This window comes from Mustela nigripes, chromosome 14, assembly GCF_022355385.1.
Source record: "Mustela nigripes isolate SB6536 chromosome 14, MUSNIG.SB6536, whole genome shotgun sequence".
Taxonomy (NCBI): domain Eukaryota; kingdom Metazoa; phylum Chordata; class Mammalia; order Carnivora; family Mustelidae; genus Mustela; species Mustela nigripes.
The window spans coordinates 77,574,542-77,588,324 of NC_081570.1; the positions used below are offsets into that span (position 1 = coordinate 77,574,542).

Consider the following 13,783-nt stretch of genomic DNA (forward strand, 5'->3'; position numbering starts at 1 on the left):
AAAAAAAGCTCCAAGAGTGAACCTAAGCAGATTACTTAGCCCGGTCCCTGGCAAGGGCAGTACAATTTCACCTCAGGCAAAGACATTTAAGAATCACTACAACAGGCCCCTCACAAAGAAGATCAGCAAAACATCCAGCCAAGATCAAGCTCGCCTATTGAGGAGAAGAGCAGAACTCCAGAGCTAGGGGAAAGCAACACATAGAATTCATGGCTTTTTCACCATGATCCATTAGTCTTGCAAAGTGAAATGTTTTTTAATTGTATTTTTTCTTATTCTATTTTTAAAATTTTTCCTCTTTCCTCTTTCAATGCTTTCTAACTAGTTTGTCTTAATAATACCTTTCTTTAAAAAATCATTTTAAACATTCATTGTTATAGTCATATTTATCCCTTCATTGTATTTAATCTTATTTTTTGCATACATATAGGTGTTTTTTTTTTCCTAAAAAATTTTGGGATACAATTTCTTCTAATAGATCAAAATATATCCTAATCTAGCACATGAATTTGTTCTAGTCTCCAGCCTAAGCACAATCCCTCCTCTTTTATTTTCCAACCAACTTATCAATTCCTTTTTTAGAATTCTTTTTAAAATTTTCATCTTTATAGTCATATTTCATCCCCTAATCATGTCTACCCTTATTTTTGTATATAAGTTTTTCTTTCTTTAAAATTTTGGGAGGTAGTTTCTTCTAAGAGACCAAAATACACCCAAAATCAAGTGCATGGCTCTGTTCTATTCACCAGTCTAATATATATATGCATATATATAATTTTTTATTTTTTTATTTTTATTTCTTTTTTCCCCCTTTCTTCTCCCCTGGTTTTGGGTCTTTTCTGATTTGGTTAGCATACTTTTTTTATGAGGTCTTTGCCACCCTTTAGTACATATTCTTTCATTCATACATTCTTACCTGGATAAAATGACAAGGTGGAAAAACTCACCACAAAAAAAGAACAAGAGGCAGTACCGATGGGTAGGGACCTAATCAATACAGACATTGGAATATGTCAGAACTACAGTTCAGAACAACGATTCTCAAGATGCTAGCTGGGCTTGAAAAAGGCATAGAAGATATTAGAGAAACCCTGTCTGGAGAAATAAAAGCCCTTTCTAGAGAAATAAAAGAACTAAAATCTAACCAAGCTGAAATCAGAAAGCTATTAATGAGGTGCAATCAAAAATGGAGGCTCTTAATGCTAGGATAAATTAGGCAAAAGAGAGAATTAGTGATATAGAAGATCAAGTGATAGAGAATAAAGAAGCTGAGCAAAAGAGAGACAAACAACTACTAGACCGAGGGGAGAATTCTAGAGATAAGTGATACCATAAAACAAAACAATATTAGAATAATTGGGATTCCAGAAGAAGAAGTAGAGAGAGGGGGCAGAAGGCATACTGGAGTGAATTATAGTAGAGAATTTCCCTAATATGGCAAAGGGAACAAGCATCAAAACCCAGGAAGCACAGAGAATCCCCCCCTTAAAATCAATAAAAATAGATCTGAACACCATCATCAAATAGTTAAAACTTACAAATCAAAACCACAGTGAGATACCACCTCACACCAGTCAGAATGGCTAAAATTAACAAGTAAGGAAATGACAGCTGTTGGCGAGGATGTGGAGAAAGGGGAACCCTCCTACACTGTTGGTGGGAGTGCAAGCTTGTGGAGCCACTGTGGAAAACAGTATGTAGGTTCCTCAAAAAGTTGAAAATAGAGTTACCCTATGACCCAGCAATCGCACTACTGGGTATTTACCCTAAAGATACAAATGTAGTGATCCAAAGGGGCATGTGCACCCTAATGTTATAGCAGCAATGTCCACAACAGCCAAATTCTGGAAAGAACTGAGATGTCCATCAACAGATGAATGGATAATGTGGTATATGTATATGTAATGGAATACTATGCAGCCATCAAAAGACATGAAATCTTGCCATTTGCAATGACATAGATGGAACTAGAGGGTATTGTGCTAAGCTAAATAAATCAATCAGAGAAAGACAATTATCATATCATCTCCCTGATATGACAAATTGCTGAGGCAGAGTTGGAGGTTTGGAGGGTAGGGAAGGCAAAAATGAAACAAGATGGGACTGGAAGGGAGATATACCATAAAAGACTCTAAATCTCAGGAAACAAACTGAGGGTTGCTGGGGGTTGGGAGGGTTAGGGATATGGTGGTTGGGTTATGGACATTGGGGAGGGTATGTGATATGGTGAATGGGGTGAAGTGTGTAAGCCTGAGGATTCACAAACCTATACTCCTGGGGCATAATAATAATACATTATATGTTAATAAAAATAATTTTTAAAAAGGGTAAAGAACATGACCTAACAAGGTACAAAGAAAGAAGGGAAAGTAATTGATTGATATATTAAAAATATTTATTTCAGGTGCCTGGGTGGCTCAGTGGGTTAAGCGGCTGCCTTCGGCTCAGGTCATGATCTCAGGGTCCTGGGATCGAGTCCCGCATCGGGCTCTCTGCTCGGCAGGGAGCCTGCTTCCTCCTCTCTCTCTCTCTGCCTGCCTCTCTGCCTACTTGTAATCTCTCTGTCAAATAAATAAATAAAATCTTTAAAAAAAAATTTATTTCAACATGATACCCCCAGCTTTGGTTTTCTTTTTCAACATTTACCTGGCAATTCAGGGTCTTTTCTGGTTCCACACAAATTTTACAATTGTTTGTTCCAGCTCTTTTAAAAATGTCATTGGTATTTTGATTGGAATGGTGTTGAGAAGTATAGATTGCTCTGGGCAGCATAGACATTTTAACACTGTTTATTCTTCCAGTCATGAGCATAGACTGTTTTTCCACCTTTTGATGTCTTCAATTTCTTTTGTAAGTGTTCTGTAGTTTCTAGAGTATAGAACCTTTACCTCTTAGGTTGGGTTTATTCCAAGGTATCTTTCAGTTTTTTTTAAATGAAACTGGTTCCCTAATTTCTCTTTCTACAGTTAGATTGTTAGCGTAGAGTAAAGCAACTGATTTCTGTGCACTGATTTTGTATCCTGCCACATTACTGAATTGCTGTATGAGTTCTAGCAATTTGGGGGTGAAGTCTTTTGGGTTTTCCACATAAAGTATCAGATTGCCTGATTCAAGCTATATTACAAAGCTGTGATCACCAAGACAGCATGATACTGGCACAAAAACAGATACACAGATCAATGGAACAGAATGGAGAGCCCAGATATGAATCCTCAACTCTATGGTCAACTAATCCTCAACAAAGCAGGACAAAATATCCAATGGAGAAAAGACAGTCTCTTAAATAAATGGTGCTGGGAAAACTGGACAGCAATATACAGAAGAATGAAACTTGACCATTCTCTCACACCATAAACAAAGATAAACTCTAAATGGATAAAAGACCTCAATGTGACATGGGAATCCACCAAAATCCTCCCGGAGAACATAGGAAGTCACCTCTTTAACATTGGACATAGCAACTTCTTTCAAGCGAAACAAAAGCAAAAATGAACACTGAGACTTCATCAAGTTATAAAGCTTCTGCACAGCGAAGGAAATAGTCAACAAAATAAAGAGGCAATCCATGGAATGAGAGAAGATATTTGCAAATGGCAAGAACTTCTCAAACTCAATAACCCAAAAAACAAGTAATCAAGTCAAAAAATGGGCAGATGACATGAACAGACACTTCTCCAAAGAAGACATATGAATGGCTAACAGACACATGAAAAAATGTCCAACATCATTAGCCATCAGGGAAATTCAGATCAAAACCACACTGAGATACCACCTTACACCAGTTAGAATGGAAAAAATTAAGAAGGCAGGAAACAACAAATGTCAGAGACAATATGGAGAAAGGGGAACCCTCTTACACTGTTGGTGGGAATGCAAATTGGTAAAGCCACTGTGAAAAACAGTACAGAGTTTCCTCAGAAAGTTAAAAATAGAGCTACCCAATGACCCAGCAATCCCACTACTGGGTATTTAGACCCAAAGGCACAGATGTAGTGAAAAGAAGGAGCATAGGCACCCCAATGTTCATAGCAGCAATGTCCACAATAGCCAAACTGTGGAAGGAGCCTAGAAGCCCTTCAACAGATGAATGGATAAAGAAGATGTGATCCATATATGCAATGGAATATTACTCAGTCATCAATAAGGAAGAATACCCACCACTTGCATTGACATGGAAGGAATGAAGGGGAGTAAACGAAGTGAAATAAGTCAAGCAGAGAAAGACAACTATTATATGATTTCACTTATATGTGGAAGATATGGAATAGCATAGAGGACATTAGGAGAAGGAAGGGAAAAATGAAGGGAGGGGATTAAAGGGGGAGACGAATCATGAGAGACTATGCACTCTGGGAAACAAACTGAGGGTTTCAGAGAGGAGGAAGGTAGGGGGATGCATTAGCCTGGTGATGGGTATTAAGGAGGGCACATATTGCAATGAGCACTGGGTGTTATATGCAAATGATGAATCATGAAACATGACATCAAGGACTAATGAAATACTGTATGGTGACTAACATAACATAGTAAGAAAATACTTACTTCAGTAAAAATCAAAGCAGTTCATATTTTTAAAATAAAGTACATTTTAAACAAGAAATGTGACAACTATTTATTTTTAAAGATTTTACCTATTTACTTGAGAGATAGAGCACATGTGTGTACATGTGTGCAAGGGGGAGGAAGAGAGGGAAGCGGGGAAGAAGGCTCCCTGCTGAGCAGGTAGCCTGGATTGCAGGACCCAGGATCATGACCTGAGCCAAAGGTAGATGCTTAACCGACTGGGCCACCCAGGCACCCCGACAACTATTTAAATGTAATAATAACAATAATTTATTATAATATCCAGTGCTGGAATACAGAGAAATGGCTAATGGTGGAAGTATAAATGACTATACCATCTACTGAAAGCACTGTTTCCTTAGAGTTTTATATATCCTTTGACTCAGTTATTTCACATTAGACATTCATCCTAGAGAAATAATCATAGGGCACCTGGGTGGCTCAGCTGGGCAACTGCCTTCAGCTCAGGTCATGATCCTGGAGTCCTAAGATCGAGTCCTGCATCAGGCTCCCTGCTCAGCAGGTAGTCTGCTTCTCCTGCTGACCTCTCTCCTCTTATGTTCTCTTTCTCTCACTCTCTCTCTCTCAAATAAATAAAATCTTTAAAAAAAAGATTCTGGAAAAAAATCATGTTTTCAAAGATGTATTAACTTTAGCACCATTCACAATAGCAAAAATGGAAATAATCTTCCATCATTAAAGCAATAGATAAATTATAAAAGCCACATATAATTAGATAAATAATTTATAATAAAACCACAAAAACTATATTAAAGAAGAATATCTAATGGCATGGAAATGTCTGTAGGTTACATGCAAGTCATAAAAGAGCACACATAGTATGATTCTACCTATACATCTGGAAAGACGAACACTGGGTTTCTATTGACTATATATACTTAAAAATTGTCTCTGTTATTCTTGAATATGAACAAAATATGTTAACAGGAAAATGAATAATTTTGCCAAATTAAGGATAAATCAGGCAAAAATTTCCATTAGATTTGACAATATAGAACTATATTTGAAATTCTAAGTAGTAGAAGAAAAAAGTCCAACTATAGTAGGCTATGAAGTAAATAGGAGTGAGAAAAAATGAAACCATACTATTTTTCAAGAAGTTTTCCCAGATATTGAAAAAAATTAGAACAAGTATAAAACTGCATACAATTATTTATCTGTCTATGTACTCCATTAACCATGAGATCCTCCTCAAGGGCCAGGTCTATATGTTTTCACTTTTGTATCTATTATTAGTGCTTACCATAATGCCAGTCACATAGAATGTGAAAAGATGGGTAGTAATCACCTAAGCAATTATTTTCATTCTCCACCATACTTTGCTATACAATTAAAGTCAGCTGATTACAACCACCATAATAAATTACTAGTCATTATAGGTATCTGAAACCCATAAGAACCAAGACTTTTAGATACTAGTAAAGAACAGACTTGTAGCAATTATGTTTCATTAAACCAAATCAACCAAATATTAAGGCTTAATAATGCCATACCTATGAGATCTGACTATAACTTTCTACAACATACTTTCCTACTAAGTCATTTATGGGACTTATAGGGAAAAACCCTCACTTCCCCCTAAGAATCAAATGACAAAATATTTCACTAGTCATAAAAAAGTCCGATATACTAAAATTCTAACTTACATCCTCAGCATTTGGAATTGTTGCAGATACAGCTACAAATCTCATTGGAGTAATTATGCCACTATTTTCAGAAGCAGGAGATAAAGACTGTACAGTTTTCATTCTGCTAACTACAACTTCAAGAGTTGGTCCACGATTTTCATCTTTTATAACATGTACCTAAGAAAGAAACCAAGAAAAAAATGATTAACTATAAAAATTAAAAAACTATTTAATTGATTAAAATCCATAATAATATTAACACTCTTAAGAAAATAAGACTTTCTATTTGAAGGGATAAAACAGAGTTTGGATAAAAATGTCTTATTTCTTTCTATCCATCCTAGTTATCATTTTATGTTTATCTCTGAAAATAAGTTGATGTGTTCACTACCTCATCAATGAGAAAGAGTCTAACCAGCTTGACCAAAGAGTTGTCTCTCCATTTTCTAGTCATGCTATCCCATTTTTCCTAAAGAAAAAATGCAAATGGTTTAACATAAGAATTTATAATAAATATTATTAAGACATCAATAAAAATCTTAACCTGATACAAAGAATGGGCAATAGTTTAATTCATGTCTTAAAAGTATTCTGAAAAAGATTTAAAGATAAAAAACACTTTAAAGAATTTTGATAGTCTTATAAGTGCTTAAAAAACTAAACCCCCATTTATTTTTTACATAACCAAAATTATAGTTTAAGTACCTTTTTTAAGCCCTATCAAGGTCCTCCCTCTGTAATACATAACACTTGAATAAAAGAATACAAGCAAAAAATATGATTGCAAATTATCCTCAATAACAAATTACCTATTCATATATTTTGTCTATTTTGCCCATTTGGTAGTTTGTCTTTTACTTACCGATAAGTATTCTTTATATAACCTAAATAGTAGTATTTTTTATGTTTGTTTCTTTTTTACATTGCATATATTTTCTTCTACTTTGTATTTTCTCTTAATTTTTATTCATGGTGAAGAGAAACATTTTCTAATAAACCAAGGAAATAACTGAGTATAAATAACACCTACTGGAGTTGTCATAATAATATGGGCATGCTGAATCTCAAATAGGTCATCCATTACTGTATCTCCAGTGAGTTCTTTACAATTCAATCCTATTGGTCCAAATTTTTCTTCCCAATCATCAAAACGCTGACTACACAGGGCTTTTATTGGTGCCACTATAACAATATAAGATATTCATTTTGAATGTCAGTGCAATTTTCAAATTACTTCCACAAACATTGGTTAATAAAATTAAGATCAAACATCAAGGTGTTGCCTAGTACTAATAAATTGAAAGAGTTAACAATATAAGCATATTATTTAGAGATATAATCAGCAGGCTATACTAAAAATAGAAAAACAAGTAATTGTTCAGGGAATTGTAACTAAGAGCAGAAAGAGGTAAGGTAGGAGATTGTGCTTTTTCATTATAAGACTTTTTGTAATAAGCTATCTTTTTTAACCATGTACATAAATTACTTTGATGAAAAATTTTAAATATATACACACACACAGACACATACATACACACACGTACACACACACACACACACACACACATATATCTAAGAACAAAGAATTCAGGTTACTAAGGAAATTTTTTAGAATTTCTAAATTTTTTAATTTATTGTTCTTGTTGTCCTTTAAAAAATAAACACATATTATATGGAGCACTGGGTGTGCTGCATCAAGAATCTTGGAACACTGAAAAAAAAATTAAATTTAAAAAAAAGATCAAAAGGAGAAAAACAAAACAAAAAACCATGTAAAGGTCAAACTGTCAATTCAAATATTACTTCTTATTTACAACTGTGGGAAAATTTTTTTCGGAATTTAATGTAACAGACAAGAGCAAATGTGACAGGTCTTCATTAAAAATGTATGGCAAACCAAATATTAACTCTTATGGCTTGAACTTTATTTCTTACTTTTGCCTCAATGGTTTTTCATTATTATAATTAATTACTCTTATAATGTATAATACTTACTGTAAACAATTTTAATATTTGACCATGGCAATGGGACTTCCATTAATAATCTTGTTATAGCTAGTTCAAACACTACAGTTTTCCCAGAACCAGTTGGAGCACAAATCACAAAATTCCTATCTGTGTAAAGAAGCTAAAAAATAAAATTTATTCAATCATGGAATATATAGAATTTTTCATTCACACTCTCAATTTGTTAGAAAATATGTAAGAAAGACTTTCTGGAATAATAACTCAAATTATTTTTACCTCTAAACTTACTAAAATTCTAACCCTACTCTACATCCACACCCTCCCAAAAAAACACCATTATTAAATAATTTATCATTTTGTTTTATTTGTGAAAATAATGTTAGACCTAGAAGAAAATAATTTCTTTAGCTTCCAGAGAAATTTTATAAATTTAATAAGTATAAACAAACCCCACCTATGAAAGTCACATACATTCATTTAGCAAACATTTTTTGAGTTCCTATAGTTTACCAGTCACTGAGCATGGCACTGGAAACATAAAGATGAATGTGATCTAGTCCTTGCCCTTAGAGAGTACACAATAAAATAAGAAGATGCAGATAAATAAAAATCATAATAAAATACTTACATCATCAAAGGCTTTGGATTGTATATAGTTGAAATATGGGAATTCCTTGAAAACACTTCTAAATTTTGCCGCTTAGAATAGCATTAAGGAGTCAAATATTTCAGAATTTTTAAGAATTCTTTACTTTTAATTAACTAATTAATTGGTTACTTTTAATATAAAATTCAATTAATCAATATTAACTTTGATCATATTTAATGATGAGGCTTTAATACTTGCTGTTTTAACATCATAAGAAAGGAATTAATACATATAGAGGGAGTGACCAATATGGCAACATAAGAGGCTCCTGAACCTTCCCTCCTCCCACAGATGCACCAAACATAGTTACACACGGAGCAATTCTAAGAAAAATCCAGAAATTAGTTAAGTGACTCCTACACACTGGGGGAATGAAAATGCCCACAATGAAATGGGTATGAAAGTCTGAGACAACTCTTACCCTAACTCTCATCTTTGGCAAAGCACCATACAAATGGAAAGGAACTCCCAACTCCCAGCTTCTCCCAGCAAAGACTTTGGATCACACATCTAGAGGCCCAACCTTTAAGGCTCCCACCCACAGGATAAGCCCCCAAAACACCCAACTCTGTAAGCTAATAGGGTTTGCAACCATGAGACCACAGTACTATAGCAAACAAATAAGCAGTTCTTAAGTGGCACAGGAACAACTCCTCTTCCTCTGCAGATATACTCAGTGCAGAGGGAGCAGCAAAAATGTTCATTTCCAGTTTCTATTTTCTCGCTACTACCTCAGGTTCTGGCTTTTAATCAGTCTGCACCTAGGTGCTAATTACAACCCTCCCCTTTGGGACACTGATACATTTTAGCTCAACTACTAGAAGCCACTAAGAACAAAGACAGTGAATTGAGCGATCAGAAAAGTTTGAAAGGGAACTATGAGTTTGGGTTAAGTTAATTGATGAGGCTCATCTCCTAAGAACAGCCTGTCAATATTGGGAGAGGTGGATATTTTATCAAATGTGTAGAAACCAGCATAGAGGTTAAGGAAAACAAATAAAAGGAAATATGTTCCATACAAAAGAACAAGATAAATCTCCAGAAACCCAACTTAACAAAACAGAGATAAGTGATTTATCCAGTAGTTTAAGAGAATACATAAAAATGCTCACCAAGGTCAGGAAAGCAATGCATAAACAAAGTAAGAATTTCAACAAAGTCATAGAAGATATTAAAAAAAAGTACCAAACAGAAATCACAAGGATTCAACATCAGACAGATCAAACAGAAGAAAGAATCAATGAACTCAAAGATAGGGCAATGGAATTAATCCAGTCAGAGGAGCAAAATGAAAAAAGAATGAAAAAAAAAAAAAAAGATAGCTTAAGGGGCTTATTTTACACTGATATCAAAGCCAGGTAAGGATACTACAATAAAAGGAAATTACAGGCCAATATTCCTAGTGAATATAGATGCAAAAATCCTCTAGAAAATATTAACAAACCAAATTCAACAGTGTATTAAAAGGGTCAAAACCACATGATCAAATGGAATTTATTTCTGGAATACAAAGAAGTTCAATGTCCACAAATAAATCAACATGATACGCCCATATTAAAAAGCTGAAAATCAGGAATACCCAGCTGGCTCAGTCAGAAGAGCATGTGACTCCTGATCTTAGGGTCATGAGTTCAAGCCCCACACTGGGCACAGAGCATACCTTAAAAAAAAAAAGTTAAAGATAAAAATCATATGATCGGGGCACCTGGGTGGCTTAGCTCGTTAAGCATCTGCCTTTGCCACAGGTCATGATCCTGGAGTCCTAGGATCAAGTCCCATATCGGGCTTCCTGCTCATAACGGGGAGTCTGCTTCTCCTTCTGCCCTTCACCCTGCTTGTGCTCTTTCTTTCTCTCTCTCAAATAAGTAAATAAAATCTTAAAAAAAAATCATATGGTCATCTCAATAGATGTAGAAAAAGCATTTAACAAATACAGTATCCTTTCATGATAAAAACTCTCCAGAAACTAGCTAAAGAAGGAATGACCCTCAATATAATAAAAGCCATTTATGACAAGCCCACAGCTAACATCATATTCAATGGCAAAAAGCTGAAAGCTTTTGTCTAAGATTAGGAAAGAGACAAGGATGCCCACTTTCACTACTTTTAATAGTAGTGGAAATCCTAACCAGAGAAATTAGGCAAGAAAGAGATATAAAAGGTATCCAAATTGAAAAGAAGAGGTAAAGCGGTCTCTATTCACAGATGACATCATATTATATATGGAAAACACCAGAGACTCCACTATAAAACTGTTAGAATAAACAAATTCAGTAAGGTTGCAGGGTACAAAATCAATATACAAAAATCAGTTGCAGGGTACCTGGGTGGCTCAGTGGGTTAAAGCCTCTGCCTTTGGCTCAGGTCATGATCCCAGGGCCCTGGGATCGAGCCCCCCATCGGGCTCTCTGCTCAGCAGAAAGCCTGCTTTCTCCTCTCTCCCTCTCTGCCTGCCTCTCTGCCTACTTGTGGTCTCTGTGTGTCAAATAAATAAATAAAATCTTCAAAAAAAAATCAGTTGCATTTCCGTGCACTAAAAACAAAATATCAGAAAGAAGTGAAGAAAACAATCCTATTTACAATAGCATCAAAAAATAAAATACTAAGGAATAAAGCTAACCATCCCATTTACAATAGCATTAAAAATAAAATGCTAATGAATAAATTTAACCATTAACTATAAGACAGTGATGAAAGAAACTGAAGACACAAATAATTGGAAGGATATTCCATGTTCAAGGATTCAAGAACTGATATTGCTAAACTGTAAACTGCCAAAGCAATCTACAGATTCAATTCAATCCTTATCAAAATTCCAACTGCATTTTTTAGAGAAATATAAAAAAATCCTAAAATTCATATGGAGTTACACAAGACCCCAAATGGCCAAAGCAATCTTGAGAAAGAATAAAGCCAGAGGCATTATACTTCTTGATTTCAAACTGTATTACAAAGCTACAGTAATCAAAAACTGGATGGTATTGGCATAAAAACCAGACAGCTAGGTCAATGAGACAGAATAGATAGGCTAGAAATAAATCTGTGCAGATATGGTCAATAAATTTTCAACAAAGTAGCCAAGAACTGGGAAAAGATAACTTCTTCAATAAAAGGTATTGGAAAAACTGAATATCCACAGACAAAAGAATAAAAATGGATCCCTTACATTATTTACAAAAATCAATTCAAAGTGAATTAACCACTTGAATATAAGGCCTGAAATCCTAAAACTCCTAGAAGAAAACATTGGGAACAAACGTCCCTACACTAGTTTTGGCAATTATTTTTTTTTAGATTTAAAACCAAAGGCAAAGGCAACAAATGTGAAAATAAACAAGTATACTACTTCAAACTAAAAAGCTTCTGCGCAGTAAAGGAAACTATCAATAAAATAAAAAAGCAGCCTATGGATAAAATATTCGTAAACGATATGTATGATAAGGGGTTAATATCCGAAATACACAAGAACTCATACAACTCAATAGCAAAAAACAAATAACCTAATTAAAAAATGGGCAAAGGCCTGAACAGACAATTTTCCAAAGAAGACACAAATGAAGACACAAATGGCCAACAGTAAATAAAAAGTGCTCAACATCACGAATCATCAGGGAAATGCAAATTAAAACCACAATGAGAGATCACCTCACACCTGTTAGGATACCATTTACCAATAAGACAAAAAATAAATGCTAGTGAGGATATGGAGAAAAGAGAACACTTGTACACTGTAGGTAGGAATGTGAAGGGGTACAGCTATTATGGAAAACAGTATGGAGGTTCCTTCAAAAATTAAAAATAGAACTATCTTATGATTCAGCAATTTCACTTTTGGGTACACTTTCAATGTGGGGCTTGAACTCACAACCCTAAGATTAAGACCTGAGATGAAATCAAGAGTCAGACACTTAACAGACTGAGCCACCCAGGTGCCATTAGAGCACATATTCAAAGGAAGCAAAATCAGTATCTCAAACAGAAAACTGTAATCCCATGTTCACTGCAGCATTATTCACAATAACCAAGATTCAGAAATAATCTTAAGTGTCTGCAAAGAGACAAACGGATAAAGAAAATGTGATGTACATATATTTTATATATATATAATAAATATATATATCACACACTTATGCACATATGCATACACACACAATAAAATACTATTCAGCCTTAAAAAGGAAGGGAATTCTGCCTTTTTTGACAAATTGGATGAACCTGAAGACCATTATGCAAAACGAATTAAGCCAGAAAGAGAAAGACAAATACTGCATAGTATCACTTATAAGTGGACTCTTAAAAAAACACAAAAGACCAAACTCATAGAAACAGAGAGCAGAATGGTGGTTGACAGGGGCTGGGGACATGGGAGAAATAGAAAGAGGCTAATAAGAAGGTATAAACTTTCAGCTGTAAGATTAATAAGGTAAGGTTCTAATGTATGACATGGTGACTAAAGTTGATAGCACTGAATTATAAAATTTAAAAAAGTAAATATGGAAGATGATGGAGGGTGGAAACTAACTTGATGGTGGCATCTATTATAATGCAACATATGTCAAATTATCATATCGTACATGTGATACAGCATATCAAGTGTACTACTTCAAACTAAACAGTTTGTTAATTTAGACAAACTAAATATATTTGTCAATTACACATTAATAAAGTCAGTGGGGGGAGAAATTAACAGAAATTATTAGAGTCCCCAGTAACAATCCATATTCTGAAAAAATGTCCCGGTGCAGAAACAAGGTTTATATAAGGGTTATAATTTGACAATTAAAATTTGACTATTAAATCTGATGGAAAAGATGTAGAAAGTTGCATATTTGCCAGTATATCAAAACTAAGTGTACACTTTACCTTTTGCAGAGTGGTGTTTTCTTATTCATGTTGATTAGGCAATTTTTATATCTCCTTTAAAGTTCTCAATTTCACTTTTTAACTTTTCACT

The 13,783-nt window shown here is 34.4% G+C and overlaps 1 protein-coding gene across 1 annotated transcript in view; it reads right to left on the minus strand.

Moving 5' to 3' along the window:
• Positions 1 to 13,783, minus strand: part of HFM1 (helicase for meiosis 1) — a 113,608-nt gene that overhangs the window by 79,077 nt on the left and 20,748 nt on the right. The window contains exons 8-12 of the mRNA XM_059375367.1: positions 8,809 to 8,879; positions 8,208 to 8,340; positions 7,243 to 7,394; positions 6,604 to 6,681; positions 6,231 to 6,389 (exon numbers count right to left, since the gene is read on the minus strand). Coding sequence (XP_059231350.1) covers positions 6,231 to 6,389; positions 6,604 to 6,681; positions 7,243 to 7,394; positions 8,208 to 8,340; positions 8,809 to 8,879 — 593 coding nt within the window. The remainder of the gene's footprint in view (positions 1 to 6,230; positions 6,390 to 6,603; positions 6,682 to 7,242; positions 7,395 to 8,207; positions 8,341 to 8,808; positions 8,880 to 13,783) is intronic.